The 23,616-nt window shown below is 39.1% G+C and overlaps 1 protein-coding gene across 2 annotated transcripts in view; it reads left to right on the plus strand.

The window, feature by feature from the left end:
- Positions 1 to 23,616, plus strand: part of Plcb1 (phospholipase C beta 1) — a 695,339-nt gene that overhangs the window by 506,655 nt on the left and 165,068 nt on the right. For both annotated transcript variants that reach the window (XM_006983966.4, XM_006983965.4), the window contains exon 10: positions 14,056 to 14,202. In XM_006983966.4, coding sequence (XP_006984028.1) covers positions 14,056 to 14,202 — 147 coding nt within the window. The remainder of the gene's footprint in view (positions 1 to 14,055; positions 14,203 to 23,616) is intronic.

Here is a 23,616-nt window from a genome sequence, read left to right on the forward strand (position 1 = left end):
AAGATATTTGCATGTATTTGGCTTTTCTTACCCTTTTCAAGCTAACCTGAATAGTTTCTGCAAATCCCACAAACAATGTCACCTACTGCTTAGCATTTCTATTGTCCTGTGTTGGCATAACACATTTTCTATTATATTTTATTTTTCTTCTCCTAAATGTAAGATTCATGGGTTGGAGAAAGAAAATGCTGGAGGACACCTCTAAATTGCATACAGAGATTAGAACATAATTTAGTCTGGAAAAGAATTTTGGACCTTGATAGACAAATTCAAATCAAAGACCCTAATCCTCACACCTCTGCCAGATGGGTCATTTATCTGCAAAAGCCCGGGCTTCTTCTAACAAAAAGATTAAAGTAACACATTTTAGAGAGATAAGTAAATCGTTGGAAAGACTCTTTTCCTGGTCACATTCAGGGCTATTTTTAGGACTGATGCAGTGTAGCCAGATGGAAGCCAACTGTCTCTGCAGCAAAACGTCCCCTTTTCCATGGTCCATGGCCCTTACTCAGGACAGTGTGAGGAGAAATGGGTGCATACATATGACCAGTCTCATCAGCTCCATCTGTCTTTTCACCGCCCCAGCATGAGCTACCAGTTCAGGTTCCACACTTGCCAGACAACTTGTTTCCCACTCAGCCTCAGTTTACTGAGCTGAAAATGAGTCAGCCTCTCAAAGAATGCCTGTGACTGGCATGTGGTCCATTCTCAGAGTGGCAGGTAGCTCATATTATTACCACTGTTATTACGGTTTCGTTGCTGACACTAGACCATGGGCATTGTCTTCCACAGTATTGAGACATAGCCTGTCCACCTAAGGCACAAATCCTCTGTGTTCTATGTTGTCTTGAGCAAGCCTCTTCCTTCAGATTTCCTGTCTATGAAACAGGCGTGTAGGTTCTAGCCATCCCACAGTGACAGTGAGGACAGGCTGAGATCATTCTGTATTTGGTAAGGAACAGGAATGATTTGTCAAGCAGCACATGGGAAACAGATCAAACTGATGAACCTATTCAAAGGCTATTTTTCCTCATTCACGACCCTGCCTGTGCTTACATATTAGATTTTCTTTTCAATCACAATCCATTATCTAAAAAGAAAATCCGTGCATATAAACATGGCCAGCCATATTTTCTTTGCTGGAAACTCCTAGTTCACAAGCGATTCTGCACCGGTTGTTACTGCCATAGAGGGGGGATTTCCTGGCTAAGCAACTGTATTACTTTCTTATCCCACTGCTATGGCAAAATGTCTAGCAGAGTGACTTAGAAGGAAGGGTTTATTCTGGCTCACAGCTTGAGGATGCTCTCCATCAAGCCGAGGAAGGCAAGGCAATAAGAACAGCTTTGATGGTTCCAGCTGGGGTGGCAGGAGCATGAGGCAGCTGCCCACAGTGCAGCCAAAGTCACAAATCAGAAAGACGAATGCTGGACTCAGCTCCCTTTTCTCCTTTCCCCCTTTGTTCACTACAGAACTTCATCTCATGGAATAATGCCACCCATGTTCAGGGTGGGTCACACTTCCTTAGTTAAACTTCTGTGTCCCATACACAGGCAGGTGTGAGTTTCCTAAGTGATTTTTAAAACCAGTAAAGTTGACAATGAAGGATAATCATCACAAGTTCATCCCTTCTCAACTTGACACCCAACCTCATCACCTTTAAATCCCAATATTCCATTCCTGGTCCTCAAAGAATCATGTCCATCTGACAAAGCAAAACTAATTCAGCCCAGCCTCAAAAATCCCCCATGGTCTTTAACAGTTTCAACACTGTTTAAAAGTCCAAAGTCAGCCAGGCATGGTGGTGCATGCCTTTAATTCCAGCACTTGGGGTGGGGGCGGGGGGGAGCAGAGGCAGGTGGATCTCTGAGTTGAGGCCAGCCTGGTATACATAGTGAGTTCTTGTAAAAATTTTTAAAAGTCACATACCTCCGTTATACAATGGTACAGAATAAAAATTCTCATCCAAAGAGAAAGATAAAATGGAAGGAAGACTGAAACCCAGTAGGGAAACCATCAAATTCTACAGCTTCCTATTCTATATCTGGGATTTGGGTGGCATTATATGGGCTTCAACAGCCTTAGCTCAACTTGTCCCAGCAGAATCCTCCAGTTCTCTTGGATTGCATCTATTCTATATCTACAGTTTTCCTAGGCAGACAATAGTCCTGTCATCACCAACATCCTGGGATCTCTATTGCCACATAGGTCTCACTTTCACAGACTCATACAATGGCATCTCAGGGCCTTCTTTCGGGAAATCCAATCCTGTCACATAATTGCTTGAATCAGTGGACTTCCAGAATCTTGGTCAAGTCTCCATGATCCTTTGTATCTCTCACATGCCTGCAAAGTCAGCACCATGTGGACTATTCTGCCAAGGCCCATTGCCAACGTGAAGCACTTTGTGGCTATACCACAGCTTTCGTGCCTTCTGTACATTTTGGCAGCCAAATATGAAAAAAAAAAAAAAAAACACTTCCATCAGTGGCTGGTATTGAGTAGATGACATGTTCTGTAATGTTCTTGTTTCTATCTCTTCCCTTTCAAGTGAGTGTGCATGTTTCCAAGCTGGAGCCTTCAATGGGTAGAGTCTTAATCTCAGAGCACCTTGCGTAGAGGTCAGGACAGAATTCCAGGGTTCTCTTCATGGTGATGATCTCTTTAAGAGTTATCCTTGCTTTCTCCCCACTTACTTTATCCAACTTTAAGCTTGCTGATTCTCCTTTCCTAGCTAAAGTGCTTGTTGTTCGTATCTTTCTGTTCTCTCTCCCTCTCAGACTCCCTCTGAGCTAAGAACAGTGGCATTTACCGTGGCACACCTTGGGTATTATGTTGTCTTAAGTTTTCCTCTCTGAAAAAGTTTAGTGCATGGCCATTGAATTCAGCCTCACTCCAGTCTAGTGTTCATGGCATGCCCAGCCTAGAACTATGTAGGTCCCTCACCAGGATAAAGCAAAAAAATGGCCTGCAGCCCCTGCTCTGCTGTAGTCCTCTAATTCTGCTTGGAAAGCTCCTGAGCGTAGTCTCCACTCAGCCACTCTCAGCGTTCCGGTCTTGCAAATTCCCACCAGAATACTCCGTTTCGCTCTGTTGACAACATTCTCCACTCTACAGTCCAAATTCTAAGTTCCTCCTACAAATCCCATGATCAGATTTATCGCAGCAATCACCCTGGTCCTGGTACTTATTTTCTGTGTTGGTGACTTTTCTCATTTTTGTGATGAAGTGCCTGACACGGGCAACATAAGGAAGGGTTTGTTTTGGCTCACAGTTTAATTGTCCAGTTTATCACAGTGGTGGCTCTACCAGCCCTAGCTGTGGTGCATGAAGCATCCAGTCACACTGAAGACAGCCAGGAAGCAAGATGAGATGAATGCTGGTGCCCACCTCTCTTTTTTCTGCTCTCCTTTTTATTCAGTCTGGGCCCATGGAAAGATGCCACAGATTCAGGCGCTTCTCCCTTCCTCAGTTAAGCTTCCATGGAAACACCTTCACAGACATACTCAGAGCTGTCTGTTCTGGGTGGTTCTAAGCCCAAGGTAGTTGACAATAAAACTTAACCATCAGAAGCCAGATGTGGTTCCTCATGCCTTTAATCCTAGCACTTAGGCAGATCTTTGTGAGTTCAAGGCCAGCCTCATCTTCACAACAAGTTCCAAAACAGCCTGGGCAACATAAAGAGACCATGTCTTAAAACGTAAAATTAAGCATGTCTGTAGCTAGAGTTTTCCTGCCTTGCCCACAGTCAGGACAAATCTTTGTCACCTGCCAATCCCACAGCCACTCAGACCCAACCAAGTAAACAGAGATACTTATATTGCTTAGAAACTGTATGGCCATGGCAGGCTTCTTGCTAACTATTCTTATAGCTTAAATTAATCCATTTCCATAAATCTATACCTTGCCACGTGGCTCATAGCTTACTGGCATCTTCACATGCTGCTTGTCCTGGTGGCGGCTGGCAGTGACTCCTTCTGCCTTCCTGCTCTTTCTTTTCTCTTCTCTGTTAGTCCCACCTATACTTCCTGCCTAGCCACTGGCCAGTTTGTATTTTATTTATTGACCAATCAGAGCAACACATTTGCCATACAGAACATCCCACAGCACATGTCAGTTGAAAAAAAATGCATACTGAGTGAGAAAGAGATGACCAAAGGACTCTCTGGGTACCAGACCAATACACCATGAATTCTATTCCGAGACTAGCTTTTAGTCATGCACTATATATTTTCTGCATCCCTGGCTCATCTCATTCATGCAAAATATAATGGAGTATGGGTATCTGCTGTGCTCAGAAATTTCATTGTAAATGAGAAGCATCCATTTGTGTTAGGTGGTCTTTATTGAAAGCCATATGCATAAGCTTCTAAGTAGAAGATTGAAGTCTACGGATTTATTTCAGATGTTTGTTTTTTTGTTTTTTTGTTTTGTTTTGTTTTTTTTACTTCTGACTTTAATAGGAAATTCTGCCAGAGCAAAGGTCATTAAGAAGAATATGCGTTTCATGGATCCAGGGGTTGCCAGGAGCAGTGCACTGGAGTGCACTGAACTCTTTTACCATTTAAAGACTGGCTCACTATATTCCCAATTGTCCCCGATTCCCTTTTCTGATCTGATGGCTTTTGATACCAACATGTCTAGGACTTGTTGTATTCTGAAGGAGAAGGCAGCTTTGCTATAGCAGTGTTCAGAAAACAAGCAGAAAATGTGCCTTTTTAGTCATCTTCTCTTTCCAAGGGCAAACATGTAGCATGTTTTGTTGTGACCTATTTCATAAGAAGGGTAGAGGGTCAGGCTTTTGGAAGATCAGAGAGAAAGTATCCAGCTATAATAAGGCTTAGCACACAAATGAGTTCAAAGCCTTACAATTTGTCCCTGGAATTTCCTTATGACTTATTTTTTTTTAAATAATTGGATAAATTCTTCATCAATGTTTTGAACTGAAATGATGACCTGACATGAGACATTTAGGAAATTCAATTATAAATGTGCACACGATTTCCTGATTGACATCTCAAGGATTCCTCCCATGCCATCATGGATGAAGATAGACATCAAGGACCAGCTTGATTCAGTTATCATTATGTTAGAAACTCAGAGAGTTGACAGCACCTTTCACATCCAGCGATACCTGTTGTACGCTAACATTCCTGTGGGGTTGGCAAGAGAAGTCATGAGGCGCAAGCAGTTTCCCAGTTGCACGTTCAGACAGCCTCTGCCACTCTGACTGCATGATATAGGAAGAAACATAGCAAGAAAAACCTGATAGACAAGTTATCCATATAGTGCCACCTATGGTGAAATGTTAGTCACTGTGCATGATCCACTGCAAAAAGAAAAAAACAAAGACCACAAAAAGTTCCTGGCAAAATAGAAGACTTAAAAAAAAATCCCTACTATATGAATCAATTTTTCTATAATTATTAAAATGTATTTTATCTAATACAATTAATTTTATCTAAAATACTAGAATGTATGTATCATAATAGAAACATCATGGGACTTCAAGATAACATAATAGAATGAACATATTTATCTAATTAAGCTACCTTGAGTCTACACTTAAACTGTATTAAGAGATAATTTTACAGATGTGATCTAGAAATGGTTTGAACTAAGAAAATAAACAATTATCTTAGAAAGTTGGCTGTGTTCTTACAGCTATAAAAGATCTGAGAAACTGATCATAGATCAGCCAAGTGGCATGCTGGGAACCATCCTGAGTTATTCCATAGAAATCTTAAACATCTCAGGAACTGAAGTTGCTACGTTTTTGCAGAAAAAAAAGCAGTACCAATAGAGAATAGAATGGGGCTTGACAGCTGTTGACATGTAGCCAGAATTTCTATCTGGGAAAGGAACAGACTAAATGAAGATGACAATGAATAGGTGCAGGCAAGGTAACCATTTTGGAAATAAGATCCCAGACTGTTGCTCAAAGAAACCCATGTGTGCTTTCCCCAAATTGGCCTAGACTACTGGCACTAAACATTTATTCTTTGTGCAAGAGACCTGAAGATGAGCCATAGCTCCTAGAGAGACAAAGGCAGATCCTTTCACAGTGGTGCCTCATCTGTCTCAGAGTCTCAAAGCCACTCATCAACATTAATTAAAATAACCCAGTGAATGTCTCCTTCCGCCAACTAGAAAATATAAGTAGACAGTAGTTACTAGATGGAGGAGGGGAACTTCTTTTAAAGTAGGGATAAGGGGGAAAGTAACAGCAGAAAAAGACAACTATACAGCAAGAATTAATTACATGTATAGATATCATTTCATCCTTAGAAAAGTAACAAATATACTTGTCTTTGAAGTAAGAACAGATGTTGTTTTCAAAAGAAATGTCAGATATCAGAAATTAGCTTGTGAATATTAAAAAGAGCATAGAAGAAACAAAACACTAAAGGAAGAGGTAGGAATAGAATTGAAGAAATAGCTGAGTCAAATGTGAAAAATTATATGAATAAATATGTTTAAGATGCCTTAAAGTTTTAAATATAAGAAAATAATGTTCTTGAGATAAGAAAACATCATAAAAATAAATTTATGAAATTTATCCCAAGCAGGCTAGTAACATTCATACCAAAACAGAGAGTAAAGACAAAACCATACCAAGACAAATCATTGTGAAATTTCAATAAATTTGAGCCAAAGATACTGAATATAGGCCACATAACTGTTTTTAAGAAAGTGACATAGGAAGACTTCAGTATGTCCAACATCCATGCTGGAAATCAAAAGACAGTCAAACAACTTTATAAAAGAAAAAGAAAAAAAAAATCTACCAAGAATGCTATACCCAGCTAAACTAGAAACTATGTGCACAAGTCAATCTGAGGCATTTTCAGACAGGCAAAGTTCAGGAAATTCAATACTCTGAAATCTTTCATCAGGAAGCTACTGACAAATGTGCTACAACTAAAATGAAATATATATTCATGAAAAAGTAAGGCATAGTATGTGGAAAATAAGAGCGATTAAGAATAGAATAAAAGTAAAAGGAATAGGAATTCATTAGTTTCAGTTGGACTAGGTCAGAAGGCTCCAAGAAGGACTTCAAGACTATATAAATGAGAAAGCACTTGCATTTGAACATATTGCAGTGAGGTTTAGATAACTGATGGACAGTTGACATTAGCCTAGATATATGTGCAAATAAATTTGCAAATGATAAATAAGACATGTATTAAACTCAAGGGAAGTTAAAAGTTGTGCAAGATAATTGTTGGGTCACTACATGACTTGGCTCTGAATAGGATACATAGCCATAATAATATCAGCTTTGAATATAGTGACCTCATATGGGCTGGGGAAGTAGATATAAGAAGGAATGATACCTTCTTATTCCATGATGGGAGGGGGGAAAAGACAGTAAACAGGAAAATTATTTTGAGAACTAGAAATAAATTGACATAGAAGCATCACTGAAAGATTGGAAAGTAATTTCTCCTAATCTAGGAGAAATTGGGGAGCTTGTTTCTGCTCATTGCCTTAAGACAAGTCATTGTGGAAAGCAGTTTTACAAATGCTATGACTTTAGAAATCCACTCTTGGCTTCTAGACCATGCTGGTATTTGCCCTGTACCCTCTTGCAATTCAGTGTATTCATCGAGAGCAAATTACACAGGTGAATTTTCGATACTTCCTGGAGGTTCTGTTCACTATTTACACTCAGTCCCTCCTCATGTCCTCCCTCCTAGCTCAGTCTACTGGTGATCAAAATTAGCCAATTCTTCTCCATCTTATGCTTGACCTGGGCAGCAGAATAGTAGTCCCGTTTTGAGGAATTGTTTTTTATATATGAGTGTTTTTGCCTACATGTATGTCTGTACACCACATCCTTGTCTGCTGCCCATGGAGGCTAGAAAAGAGCATTGGGTCCCCCCAGAAGTGGAGTTACAGATGGTTGTGAGCTACCCTGTGGGTGCTGGAAATGGAACTTGGGTCCTCTGCAAGAGTAACGAATGCTGAACATCTCTCCTGCCCTAAATGTTTTTTTTTTGTTTTGTTTTGTTTTGTTTTTAAGATTTGAATGGCAAGGAGTTGATGGACACATACCTGCTTTCTCTCACTGCATGGCACATAGAAGTGGACCCTCAATAAAAATGTGTTTGTTGACAGCCATTAGCAAGGAGGGTCCTAGTTTCCATGTGAATTCTAGACATCTTACTCTTCCTGGATAGACTTTGGATGCATCTACCTTTTTCTAGATGCCTGTAACATAAAAGTCACTCCAGAAAGCTCTATTATAAATAGTCTGTGTGTGCTAATAAGACCCTGATATTAGAGAACCGGTCAAAAAGCTCTTCTAGATTATTCTTTTCCATTTTCCAGAGTTCCTTTTTCATGAGCATAAATCCTCCTTTTTTTGTCCCTCAAGGACTATGGAATAACCTCAGATGATACCTTTACCCTGTAACTCCTCCAGGGGCTTTTGTACATTATATAGATGAATTACATGCTGACTGGTATCACAGGCTTACTGGTTGGTTGGTTGGTTGGTTGGTTGGTTGGTTGGTTGGTTGGTTGGTATGGGTTTTGCTTTTTTTTTATTGTTTTATTACATTTATTTATGTGCATGTGTATGTGTGTAGGAACATGTGTAGAAGTCAGATGACATGACAGCTCTGCTACCATGTGTGTCCTGGAGATCAAACTCTGCTCAGGCATATAACAAACTTTTACCCACTGAGTCATCTCACAGGGTCCTGTTTGGTTTTATTTGTTTTGCTTTGCTTTGCTTTTGCAGTGCTGGAGACTGAACTCATAGCCTCTTAGCTTCATATGTATTAGGCAAATGCTCACCCCACTGAATTACAATGTCTAGCTCCATCCTATGTCAGTTTTCAAGGCTTTCCATCTTCTGTGTTCCTTCATGGACTAGGAAAATAAATGGAAGTTTTTCACAGTGAAAGACTTTTTTTAATGCTGATGCTTTTAAATCAATGACAACAGCATTCTTCCACTGTGGGTAACATGGAAGCAATGAAAATCTAAGAGTCCTTTCTCTGCCCCCACACCTTGACCAGTTGAAGGCATATTTCACGCATTGTACAACCTATGAAATATATTTTGAAATTGAACTCCTAACCCTTTAACTGACTCACTTTCTCTAGTATGCACTGACTATTCCTAATTTTCACAGTGACATCTCTTGCCTTTTCCACACCTTGACCCTTTACTTGGGGCAGCAAAAATCTTGAATACTTGTTCCTGTAACTAGCAGGTAGAGCTCTGGAGTGGAGAGTGTCTGATCACCTATATTCTTGGGCATATTTTGTCTGACCACTCTGAAAAACTAAGAATTGTTCTTTTTCAAATTTAGATTAATGTCATTCAGCAAAATGTCTCAGTAGGTAAAGTCACTCTCCCACTGTAAGCCTGTTTCTTCAGTTTTGTTCCTAGAACCCTCAAAGGAAGAAGAGAACCAAGTCCTATGGCACTCACATACCCATGTCTTCATTCATACACGTACATACTCACTAATAATAATGAGTTCAATTTTAAAGTAAAGTTATATAACTTCTTCCCCAAGGATTTTTCATTTAATATAAATAATCTTCAAAAGCACTAACTCGTCTAAACTCCTAAATTGTTTTCTGCCTGTAGTCTGTGTTAAGTATTATGTTAAGGGTCTGGAATCATATCTCAGTGTTTCAGCGCCTGTTTAGAATGGGTCAGGCCCTTAACTCAATATTCAGCACCAAAAAAGGAAAACCTGAATTAAAATATTTGATTTCTGTGGAACATTAAAGGTAGAAGAGATGATCTAAAATGTTGACATGCAGATCTTTAGGTAGGTTTGTATTTAATTTAGCAATTTTGTCCATGTCCCTGTTTAATTTGGGTCTTCGGTTTGTTTTTTGTTGACAAAGACACTAGGCATATAGTACAGTGATAGAATACTCACTTAGCATGCGTGTATTCACATGTGTGCTGTATTTAATTCTCAACATGAAAACTTGTAAAAAAAAAAAAAAGTAAAGAGGCATATTTGTTTATTTTCAATTTTGAGTTTTTAATTAAAATTTAAAAGATAGGTAGATGATAGATAGATTGATAGATAGATAGATAGATAGATAGATAGATAGATAGATAGATAGATAAAGAGAGATAGAGACACAGAGAGAGAGATAGTTAAGGGTTCATAACCTCTTTAAACTGGTTTTGTCATCTTCCAGGCTTTCTTATTAATGAATGAATAAAATTTTGACACTCTCTTTTGTAAATTACATGTCAACGTGAATCATAATGGCTTCATTGGAAGATGGCATTTATAGATTATGTAGCCTCCATTTTGTACTCAATACAAAAAAAAATTAATCACAAAGTCCAAAGTCTCAACACAGGTTTTCATAAGGTATTAACAATGTTTAGGTATTGATGCTGACCTTACTTATGCCTGGGCTGGAGAGATAGCTCAAAGGTGATAAGCACATACCGTACTGGTGGAGGTCTGGAGTTCATCTCTGAGCACCACATTGGGTGGCTCACAGTCACCTGTAAGTTCAGCTCTAGGGGTATCTGATACCTCTATCTTCTGTGACCACTGCCTTATGGGCACATACTCATACACACACATAACTAAAAATGAAATAAACCTTTTTAAAAAGAAAACTAATTCGCCACCTCTATTCTGTTGACATATATTTTATTTATTTATTTATTTAGTAAAACCAGGAGTTATTTATTACCAGAATATAACAGATACAAGCTGACAGCCTCAGAATGGAGCCCAGCCCCATAAAAGAGGGATGCTATGTCACACTATCCTCTGCCAGTACACTTTGAATTCCATTAAAAGGAATGTACACAAAGCTTCCACTAACCTGTAACTAGAGTGAATGCTTACTGCCTGGCATTCACTCATATCCAGAAGTTCTACTGCCATCCTTTCCTGCCATGAAGTTTAGTTGCCCTAAGGGATTGCTCCAGTGGGAGACAGAGTTGGATGAAAATGCCGTCTGCATGGGATGTAAACTCCAAATACTACTGTCCTGGGTGATCTTCCACTGTCAGAGCAATTTGTTTTCTAATTTGAATGACCCTGATCATGTGAAAGAATTACTTTGACTAGGTGCAGAAGCATCATGGGAGAGGTCAAGGATGGCAGAGCTGAGAATGTGCACACCTTTCTGCCAGTGCCTTCTCCTCAAGGGTGGGCAGCAGCACTTTCTGCCAGACTGTGAGCTCTTTGAAGGCAGGGTCTGTGTCTGCATTTCTGGTGCTATTTGTGCATTTAGCAGATGGCAGGTTTTAAATAAATTGTTAATTGAATAGAAGGTGAAGTGAGAAAAAAGAAAGAAAAAGAGGAAGGGAAGGATGGAGACTAGGTGGAGTAATATTTAACAAATTAGAATAATCACAGAAAACTAGAAGATTGGAAAAAATTAGATCTTTTATGAAATTTTGCCTCAAGAGTTTTATACTCCAAAATATTTTTTAAACCATCTGTAGAAATAGCTTTGGCACTAAGCTGACTGGCTTGCTTATGAGATGCAAGATCAGTCCAAAGGGATGTATGCATTCCTCCAAGGAGTGTTTAACAAAAGACTCCAATGGCAGATGGTCTTTCTGATGGCCACGTGACCAGGAAGGTCCCTACATTAAGTGATGGCTATTTGGGTGTATAGATGGTGATTTCTGCTAAAGACTGATCACACACAAGTATAGCCTGCAGGTGGGTCACTGCTGTAGGTCATAAGCATGCCAACTAAAGCCTTTATATCACATTTTTCATCTCTAATTAAGAGACTTTCCTGGTAGTTCTCACTTTTTATGGGAACTATCAAGACCCATATTGGAGTATATTTTTAGCTGTTTGTGATGCAAATATTTGTTTCTATTTAAACATTTGTTTAGAAAGATGTTTCTTTCAGCTCTGGTAAAATGGTTTAGCTGGTGCTTTCTGAGGAAGCCTGGTGGCCTGTGTCCAACCCCTAGAACTCACATAAAAATGACAAAAAACAAAAACAAAAACAAACACTACAGAATTGTCCCCTCACACCCACATGTTCCATGACATATGCACCCACCCACCGCATTATGGATGCACACAGGCAGTAATGATGATGGTAAAGAAAAGTGTAAAGAAAACGTTTCTTTCATACAATAGCCCCTCTCTTTTAGAGAGCCGTCAAGCTTTTATTGGTTGATTGATTCATCCATTCATTCATTTATTCTTGAATAATATTAACATTGACTTAACTGTAATATTCCCAGAACTTTGGTATAGTTATCTGGAAAAATGTATTAGATGTGAAAAAAATAGTGTGGTAAAATGTCATGTTTAATTCTGCCATTTATAAATGATACACCTAAAGAATTTTAGTGGTCTGCATTAAAAGTCTTGATGACATGTATAGTCTGAATCAACAGATCTGTTCCTGCCAATACAGCCTGCAGAAGGAATTAAGTATATGTATAAAGATATGATTAAGATATGATTACTGTCATAGCATTTAATGCAGTGTCATTTATACTTAAAAAATATTTAAAACAAATTTAATAACCAATAATAATAGACTGTTGCTTAATATAATATTTTTATGTTTCATAATATATAAAATATAAGCAGTTATATTTATCATGAGTTCAAGTTAAGCACCGATTTTAGAGAATTTACTGTGATTAAATATTTATATAATGTATTTTTCATTTAATTCAGAAGAAATCACTGTACTATATATATATATATATATATAGTGTGTGTGTGTGTGTGTGTACGTGCGTGCGTGTGTGCGTGCGTGCATGCATATGTGTGTTTGTGTGTATGTATGTATTTGCACAGTATTAAAACACACACACACACATCTCTTTGATGGCACACAGCAAAGCTCCCAAAGTACATTCTTCTGAAGGAATAGTTAGTTATATGTGTTTGAAAAGGTTTTTTTTTCCTCTTTGCTTACCTCAGTGCCTAAATTTCTTCAATGAGATTAGCACTTTTAAATTAACACAAAACTGTTCCAACAAGAAAATAAGATATGCTACCCCCAACTTTGACTTACATCACCTTCATTTCCCATTTATTTGTTGTTATTTTGAAGCTTTGACTGTTAGTGTTGACAAACAGGCTGTGGTGATGGCGCTCCATGGGCCTTTGAGACTGCTGAGCTGGAAATGAGGAATTATCTCAGTCCTTTAAGGCAGCTTCAAGTTGTCCTCTATAAATATGTATAATTTCTGTCTGCCAAGTATAGTTCAGTAATGCTGAAATAAAAAGATGATCTCAATATTTAGCTAGATCTACCTCAAAAAGGTATAAGAAACGAAAAATTTGTGAGTTGAATCACACAGTAAAAGTCATGTTTTTCTATCTGAAGTAAACTTGCAAATAAAATTCAGAGTTCTTCCTTCTGTGTACTCTCAGTTTGCTATGTAAAGCAAAAGTCATTTGTTGTTATTTTTATATTGTGTAAAAGAAAAGGTATGTGAATACATAAAGTAAAAATATTTGTTCATAATTTTTATTATAAAAATAAAAGCAATATATATTCTTAATGGGAAATTTGGAAAACCATCTCAAGGTGATTTACCCAGAGTTAACTTTTCTTTTTTGTTTGTTTGGGTTGTTTTGTTTTGTTTGTTTTGTTTTGTTTTGAGACAGTCTCTGTGTGTAGCTCTGGCTATCCTGGACCTTGCTCAATAAACCAGGCTAACCTTAAACTCAGAGGTCTACCTGCTTCTGCCTCCCGAGTGCTGAGATTAAAGGCTTCTACCACCACTGCACAGCAACCTTTCTTTTTTCATTCATGAATTTGATGTTCACTGTTATATTTAAAAAGAGAAAGTTTGTTTTAAATCCTCTGAAAAGCTGGAGACATCAGAATAACTACATCTTTCCTTTATTTACATGAAGATAATGGTAACATACAGCATGATCCTAGACAAATGTGCGTGTGTCTGTATTAAGACAAAACTGTGTCCACTGTCTTCTCCTTGGATTCTGCAGAGCGGATTTTGTTTGTTTGGGGGTGGATCAGAACGGGCTGACCCCACCAGTCTCAGGATGCTGAGCCACTCACACGCCTCTCAATCCATTTTCTCCAGGGCAGATGTCAGTGGATGGATTCATGCGCTACCTGAGCGGAGAAGAAAACGGAGTCGTTTCTCCTGAGAAACTGGATCTGAATGAAGACATGTCACAGCCCCTGTCCCACTATTTCATCAATTCCTCACACAACACCTACCTCACAGGTACGATGTGGCTTCTGACTGCCAAGTGGCCAGCCCTCCAGAGTTTACTCTGTAGTGTCTGTGGTTGGAAAACACACACTTCTCTGTCCTGGGCAATGCTTCTGGGGATCCCGGTTGCCCTGCTGACCTCCCCAGCTGGAAGCCATTCTGTGTGTATTTGTGAAGTTGTTTCATCCCTTTTCACAGTTCGTGTTGTTTTCAAGTCTCTTAGACTGTCCCTGAGTCTGATGTTTTCTAACTGATGGGATTCTGTGTAATAGGAGTGAGAGTATAGTGAATTTATAGCCATTTCCAGAGGGAATACGGCTCAGAGTTCTTAGTGTGCAGAGAGCCTTGCTCCATCCCCAGCACCACAAAAACAGGGGGAAAAAAAGAAAAGAAAAGAAAAAAGCCATTGACAACTCCACCCACTTCTCTCTGTTGTATTCATCTTTAAGGGCTCTGAGACCCCTCAATGACTACAGTGAGACAAATTGCTTTTCATTCAAGGTGGAACAGAGCTCTAGACAAACAAACAGCTATTAACTAAATGACGATTTAATAGTAAATATAATAAAGTAAGAGGAAACAAAACTCTGTCTCCTACATTGATCCTAAACTGAGCATTGGCAAGGTTTTTGGTAAACCATCAAAAAGAAAACAGGGTGGTTTTTTGTTTTTGTTTTTGTTTTTGTTTCTCTAATCACAAGCTTTAAAATATTCTTGGAGAAAATTAGCGACTGGTTTAAAAAAGAAAAGAAAACCTTTGTAAAAACCACATTACTTTCCCAGTTTTTTAATCCTGGTGTTTGTAAGACAGTTGAAGTCTGGGGTGTTACCTGGTGTCTGTGGGAGGTAGATGAGCCTCATACCTATCAGGTTGTGTGGGCATGCTCGTGGGCCTGATGTGGACTTGTTCAGTTGGTGCTGCAGGCTGGACTCACAGTGATACACATTAGGACTAGAGATTCAAGTACTGAGTATCTAAGAAAATTCCGGGCTGCAGAAAGGTGACGGGTCAGAGGTCATTTCTCTAGACTTCCTTCGTATACCCTTTAGACTTACTTAGTATATCCTCGGTACTTCCTTAGGTATATATCCTTTGCTCCAATCTCAAGTACATATTTGTTGTTTCTACACTAAGTGAAAAACAATCATGGGCAAAGATAGTAACATAACCTTGAGACAGCCAGAATGGGCTATCTCAGGGTACTCTACACAGTCCAGAACCTTCTAGTCAGTATTGTAGCATATGAGTTCTACAGTGAATTGCACTGCAATTAAATGCTTATCAGATTTGCACAGCTTGCACACTGATTTGTGACCTGCTTTGTTTTCTCTGGTATTATCTACTAAGATTAATTGTTTGGCTCATCCTAAACCTTATGCTGGTCACTCATTGCCACCCAGCAAATCAGTCCAATGCAGTGGCATAAAGTAAATGCTCACATGATGTCAGGAATTTCAACAGTGAAAGAGGTCACAGCACATCTGTGTCCTGGGATGTCTTAGATTTCTCCTGAGAATAGAATGGGGATATGAGAGATGACATCATTTCTATGATGGAACCTTCTGTTACCATCTCCTACATGCCTGCCAGTTCAACCGTAATGACTCAGTTAACACTATGAACCTGTTCCCTAAAAGAGAGTCACTTATAGCTTGGGCTTTCCAATATCGTGACAACCCAGGGAAGGCGGCCTTCTTACATGCACTCTGGACTGCCGAAACAAATACCCCAGAAATCAGGAGGAAGTTTAACTATCTATTGCAACTTAGCTTCTAGAACTTAGTGAGATTCATTTTTTTCTGTACTTATTGGAAAAGTAACAATTCTACCTAGGTCTAAAGAGAGGGGATGTGGTCAGGCCCTCAATGAGAGAACCTGAAAGAATTCTCAGTCCTGTTTGAAAACCACTGTGGGTCTCATAAGTTTAAGAAAACAGCATCTAAGAACGCAGAGACAGACAGAGCTTTGTGACTTCAAGATCGGCCTGGTCTATACAGCAAGTTCCAGGACAACTAGGGCTACATGGTGAAACTCTGTCTCAAAAATGAAAAGAAAGAAAGGAAGAAAAAGAAGAAAAGAAAAGAAAGAAAACTGTCTACCACCTTCCTTGGATTTAGCTCCTTAAGGATACAAAAAAAAAAAATCAAATTGTACCATTCACCCATGTCTATCAGCCTTTAGAAAAGATTTTCCATTTTTAGTGGGTTTTAAACTTTATTTGGTATATTTGGTTTGGTACCACTGACCTATTTAGAAGCTTGTTGAAAAATTTGGGCCCTTCTCAGACTGTAAATATATGAAATAAAAAATATCTAGCATGAAAAAGAAAATAAAGTTCACTGACATTTTAATGAGCACTAAAATAATTTGTACTAAAATAACACATATATTTTAACTAACAAATTTTAAATGTGATAGGCACTATGGAATAAATTGGAAAATATCTGTGATTTCTACTAGTGACAAAGCCACAGATCTTTCTAGTGCAACTGTGACCTGTGACCTGTGACCTCTGACCTCCATTTACAACTGAAAAGAATGTCACAATTTGGGGTAGCTGCTTTTTTTTTTTTTTTTTTTTTTAAACAGGTTCCAGGAAGTGAGTCAAATGCCAAGTTAAAAATCCAGATTTTCTTTTCCTGGGTGTGGTGGCTCACGCCTTTAATCTTAGCACTTAGGAGACAGAGGCAGACAGAACTCTGTTGAGTTCCAGGCCAGCCTGGTCTATGTACTGAGTTCCAGGTCAGCCAGAGCTAGTGAGAACCAGTCTCAAAAAAAAGAAGAGGAGGAGGAGAAAATATGAATTTTTTTTAAAGATTTCAATCCATGGAGTTGTAACTTGAAAAGACCCTGCTTACAGTGGAGTCTTGCTTTTATCTCATACTAATGACAAGATTTTTTTTTTAAGTGTCTAAATTTTGTACATGCAGAATTCTCTTTCCAGCCTGGAAGCTGCAATAGCGAATACCATGGCACTAGTCCTTTGATTTACAAAAACTTCCAGCACTTGTACTTACAGTCATCACTCCCCACTTGTCTCCAATAGCACAGGGATTAGGCATCAAGTATGCATTCCTGCTTTTCACCACACCGGAATGTGTCCCCCATTTATCTGTCTGCATCGTATGTGGATGTGTGGTTTTCCTTTTAAATTCTGTTTCTTCACCTGCCACCCTCCACCTTTCTCCCTCTTATGCTCAGTTGCCTCAGTTTACCCCTTTATGAAGCTTGATGACAGAAACTGTTGATCTTTGGAAATGCCTTCCCTTGAATTTCTGCAGGCTCACCCTGTTCTCTGTCTAGACTCCTGCCCCCTCATCCCTCCATCCTGCCCCTACCTGCACCACCCACCATGAGCCCTGGTCCCTTTTAACAACAATGTGAACCCTGTGCTATGAGATATCATTTCCAAACTATTTCAGTGACAAGTTCTAGATAAATCTAGAAAAGAAAATTTTTGTTTCTTTTTTATTTTTAGGACATGGTTCACAAAGGTATTTCTACTTCCATCTTCCACCTTAAAATTTTAATTCCACAGCTGTCTCCATTAGTAATTTTAGTATGTATCAAATTATATGTAATTACTAACAACCCAAATAATATGTCATTTCTAATGATATATTGTGTTACATTGTGATATCACAATAACAGTTATGGGAAAATTATTCAGTACTGTGTTTTGAAACACAAACAGTACTAAACACAAAGAATATAGTTCAAAATTCCCTTGATGTTTTCTTTTTATAAACTGTACTTCAGCAATGATTTTTCACACAAATTAATTTCTTGGCAATCACTAACATCCTCTTCCCTCAGCATAACTCTATTCCCTGATCACAGAGGAGTCAGGCTCCATTATGCCAGGCTGGTCCACGGGTTTTTAAAAAAATCTGAAAACAGAACTCCTTTTTTTGCGTAGCTACACTATTCTTGGGTGTGTACCTGAAGAAATCCAATTCAGCACACAAGAGAAGTTTCTGGACATCCATGTGTGTTGGGGTACTTTCCAATAGCCAGGATGTGGACCTAGCCTCACTAAAGCAAACAGTATATAAATACAGTGGAGTACTATTTGACTGTGAAGAAGAACAGAGTGTTTGTCATTTTTTAGGAAAATGAATGGAACTAGAGATCACTATGAGTCATACAGAACCCACACTCTAAAAATGCTCACCTGAAGACAGAGGAGACACTGTTCTGGGAACTGAAAGGGGACCAGTAGGAAGGAGGAGAAAGAGGACAATAGAGGGGGAGTAAATGGGACAAATAAGATCAAAGTACATGACAGGCGTGCATGAAAATTTCATAAGGAAGCCCATAATTTTGTACAGTTAGTGTACATTAATAAGAAGCTGGTAGAGTATTTGTGTACTAACGGCTAACAGTTCTCAGAAGGTACCATGTTTAGCTGCTAGGAAATAGAAGGACTCACCTTTTCCCTGTTCTACTAGACATGCAAACCAGGGCATCTCAAAGCAGGCAAACGCTCTAGCCCTGAGCGACATCCCCAACCTTCTGACTATCTACTGAAAAAAGAGTTCAAGCCAGCATCCTCACATTTCTGTATCTAATTTACATGATTTCTGATTATTCCATCTTGTTATTTAATTTCTAGTATTGTACAAGTTTCCAGAAACACAGATTTTTTTTAAACCATGAGTTCTGCTAACTGCTGTTGTGATCCTGAGTATTCTAATTGTTGTTTTTCTTGCCCTGTCTTTTGAGCTGTTACTGTGCCATGGTCTGCACTACACAGATTTGAATTAGATCAAATAATTTGTCACCATATTACATTTTCCCAGTTCAAATCACAGTATTCTCTTTCCTGTAGGGGAATTGAGGAGAATACCATATAATCAGGAGGGGATGGAAGGAAGAAAGGAAAGGAAAGGAAAGGAAAGGAAAGGAAAGGAAAGGAAAGGAAAGGAAAGGAAAGGAAAGGAAAGGAAAGGAAAGGAAAGGAAAGGAAAGGAAAGGAAAGGAAAGGAAAGGAAAGGAAAAAGGGAAGGGAAGGGAAGGGAAGGGAAGGGAAGGGAAGGGAAGGGAAGGGAAGGGAAGGGAAGGGAAGGGAAGGGAAGGGAAGGGAAGGGAAGGGAAGGGAAGGGAAGGGAAGGAAGGAAGGAAGGAAGGAAGGAAGGAAGGAAGGAAGGAAGGAAGGACTTCCCATAAGCATTCAAGGTTTTTGCTTGAAAAGTCCTTTTTTGATTTATGGATCAAAATATGCTTTTACTTCATATGCTAGTAGTAAGGATGATGCTTTAATTACACACAAAATGAATATAATATTCCTATTACCCAGAGAGCTTTGAATAAATATCTCTGTAATGAATTCAAACTCTCCAAATCATTTAAATATACTCTAGTGTGTTTGTGTGTGTGTGTGTGTGTGTGTGTGTGTGTGTGTGTGTGTGTGTGTGTAACCTAAGCCTAATGCAGAATCCAATTAAATTTATGACTAAGAAATAAGTTAGATTATAAACATGGATTGCAGGCCCCTCGCCTGTCTGCTATTTTGCGTTTTTCCAGGTGTATAACTGTGCATCATACCCATTTCTGAAACAAATAGAAACTACAGAAATTGTATTTCACAGAAGTGTGTAGCAGCCTAGGGAGGGTTCTGTTCACATGAGCCTAAGCAATGCTGGACTTAAGCAGAGGGCAGCATCAAAGGGGATGTGTTCTGGCAGGAGGAGGTAAGACTGAGTGACCCCATGATCACCGGTCCTGGCCACCCTGTCTCCACTCTGCTCTTCTTGGAGCATTTTCAGAACTTGTATTTCTGAGGCACTCCACTCTCAACCCAAACAAGAAGAATTTCAAAACTTGGATTATTTTCCTTGGATCCCTTCCAAGGGACTGTAAAAAATAAATACATACAGCCTGGGGAATGCCTCTGTTTGGCAGTCTCTGCCCTACATCTCCTCTACCCCCATTACTGCCCCTCATTAAATATGAAGATAGACCCGAAAGGAAAAATACATTAGATCAATAAAATGCATGCATGGGACGAGCTGGTTATTAATGACAGCGGTCCCTTTTGAGCGTTTCAGGCTACCTTGGCAGTGTACCTGGAGTGACTGTGTTTTAAGTTATTGTTTCTTTCTAGGAAATCTGTCCCAATGGCTCAAAGAGGAAAAAGAAAGTAAAAGCCTCTTCTCCCCAGGCAGAAAGCTATGTAGTCATTTCTACAGGCACCATAGCTGGCTCATAAAATTTCCCAGTCTCCAAAAATCTGAAAGATAACGGTTCTATATAAAAGCAGCTATGTTGTATATCATTGCATAATTAATATCCTTATCCCATTTAGAACAAAATGCAAGATTGGAGATTTAATGTTGAAAAATATTAGAATTAGTTACCCCAATAATCTGATTAATTAAATTATCTCATTGAAGATTTCAGATAATTATTCTCTTCTCCTGTATCCTTTCTTGGCTGTAGAAAAGGCCTAGCTGTTCTTTTATGCACCAAGCATTATTCACCAAAGCTGAGTACCACCCATTCCCTTCTTTACCTCTCTCCCATTCGATAGACTGTAGCATATGCAAGCTTTTATCATTTGTGTTTAATTTAAATTACACCCAGGCCTAAGAAAATCAAGTGGTGCAATAAACTTAGGAAATAAATAAGCCTCACTTGAATTTACCTTTAAATGACCCTCTCACATTGGTTTCTATATACAATGAAGATAAATGAAAAGAGCAAGAGTTCCTGTGGACAAACATGATTGGATACATACCATCTAAGTGACCTAAAGAATGAGGAATCTATACCTTGTGCAGCAAAACATCAGCTGCTGAGGCTTGGCTCAGTCAGGAATCCATGAGCCATCAGGTACTCAGGTACTGCCCGCCTTTTGGGTCTCTTATGAGTTCAGGTTGACTGTGCACCCTAAGCATGGGCTTCCTATGACCGATATCCATACTTAGCTCTGTGAAACTCCCTGATTTATGACTCTTTATAAGAGTGACGAGTGTAGAGGTCCCCTAAACCACTCCTCCAGTCCCACCGACTAGTCTTTCCATTATTCTTATGATGTATTGTCAGAATTACACCATACAGCAGAGGACACACTGACCACCTTCATGGGCATGACAGCATGAGAAGATACTAGATTTATTTTCCAGGGCTGGGAGGAGACTATTGGAACCAAATATAATGTTCTATTGGCAAGGAGAAATAGAAAGAAGTGAAAGAAAGTATTGCTGATACATCTGTCAACAATAAGGCTTAGGGCTGAAATTGATTTTCTTAGGCGAGGGAATGACATTGTATCTTCCATACTCTCTCAGTTAGGCCCTTTAATATCACTGGAATCTATAATCAAGTGAGTTTTGTGTTTTCAGTGGGACAACAGTGAATTCAAAGCATTCTTGGTAACCTGGATTGCTCTCATAGGTGCAGCTGTGAGGTCATATGCCCTGAAAGAGTGTCACAGAATTGAAAGTTAGCAAAAAATAGTGTCCATCTCCATGTATTGAAGGTGACAGTGTTCACAGAAGGAGAACAGCAAGTTGACAGGGGCATCACATTCTGAAAGCATGTCACTTTGAAGAGAAACATCAAAACAATGATAAGCATAAAGGTGGACAGCTCCTTGCCAGGCTTTAAAAATGAGAAATTCCTGAGAAGGTTGTATTAATAGTGAAGCTGTTAATTTTCAGTGTCTGGTCTTTTCTCTCCCTGGATGCCTTAGTAATCAGAGTCAACGCTCAGGTGATTGTAGCCAGCGCAGCCACAAAAGATGACAGCAAGTGAGGCACTGCAGACTGACTTGAGGCACCATTATAAATCTATCTGGGATGGAACTGCAGCTTGGAGTTTGGTCACAAACTTAGAGTGAATTGCATAGAGTGTTCTTGGCCAGGCCGAGATGATATCCAGTAATAGTTTTAGAAATACCAAGGTGTAGCACGATTCTTAGAAGGTCTTATTAACGAAAACAAACCTGGAGCCAGGTATTGGGGTGAATGCTGGAAGATGAGAGAAGCAGAACAAACCACAGCCACCTCACCTCACCAATTCCTCAGCTGATCCTGTTTCCTCTGACTGGAAACTTCTGAGTCCTCATCCAGAATGAATCTTAGCTAAACTGTGCCGCTCAAAAGCCTAAAAGCTTAACCAACCAAAAGCTTCTAGTTTCTGGTCTTCATGCCTTATATACCTTTCTTCTTTCTGCCATCACTCCCTGGGATTAAAGGCATGAGTCACCATGCTTGGCTGTATCCTTGAACATACAGAGATCCCGGTAGATCTCTGCCTCTGGAATGCTAGGATTAAAGGCGTGTGCTACCACTGCTTATCCTCTATGTTTAATATTGTGGCAGTTCTGTTCTGTGACTCCAGATAAGTTAATTAGTGTGCACAATATTTCGGGGAAGACAATACCGCCACACCAAGGGTTGAATGACTCAGGACACATCTCTAGTCCTTAGCCCCAGTCATATGGAAATATAGTGGAATGATGTGGTATATGAAGAAAAATAAACTATTTCAGGGATGAAAGTAAAGTAAGACTTTAGGAAGGAAAAGAGAAGAATGAAAATTATAACACATCCAAGAAATACAATAGGAATTCCAAGAAATGGGAAGTTTGGGGATATGGATTTTTCTCAAAATATGCTTTCTTTGGGACACTTCCATTTCTTATAAAAATGTTCATTTTAAGAATGAGCAAGAAATTTACTTTGGGGGGGGATTTTGCAGGTTGTAGGTGCTGGATGGTAAACACAGTCTTTAATGTTTTCAGGTTATTTTTCATCTCACAAATCCACACTTTTCATAAAATACATTCTATTCCTTCTAGTTGTTCTTTGAATGACCAATGTATTTATTCACAGAAATGTTTCTAAAGGTGCTTTGAATCATTTACGACAGAGCACTCCAGTTTTCCTAAGTTACTGTCGACATAAAATAATGTCTCTGCTTTTGAAGGAAACAAGAAAACAGTTTATTGTGAGTGAGATATGAGTAAGCCTGCCTCAGGAACAGAGACCCGGGCTATCCAGAGGGGTATGTTCCACTACAGAAGAGGTTGTAAGATGTTTTGAAGTCACCAAACAAATGGAAAGCATTAATAAGCACATGTACTAATTTCAAGGGCAATGATGGAAGCCTAATGGAGCAGGATGCAGTAAGGGAGTGATCTCTGTCATGGGTCCAAGTGTCATCTCATGCAATTCTTTGCATTCAGTTTGGTGAAGGCCGGGAAGTCTGGAGATACTGGTATCAACTTGTCACAGCTTGTGAGATCTGATAGAGAAGGGAAGGTAACTAAAACCAGTTCTAGGACTCTTAGGAAGCTGCCTTCAAGGAGGGAGAGAAAGAAGAGGAAGAAGAGAGAAAATATTTGCAGGGATATTTTCCATGTCAGGGTGGAGGGTGGGGATGAGATAACTTTTATAACAAAAGAGTGAGAAAGCCCA

Source organism: Peromyscus maniculatus, chromosome 4 (assembly GCF_049852395.1).
Source record: "Peromyscus maniculatus bairdii isolate BWxNUB_F1_BW_parent chromosome 4, HU_Pman_BW_mat_3.1, whole genome shotgun sequence".
Taxonomy (NCBI): Eukaryota; Metazoa; Chordata; class Mammalia; order Rodentia; family Cricetidae; genus Peromyscus; species Peromyscus maniculatus.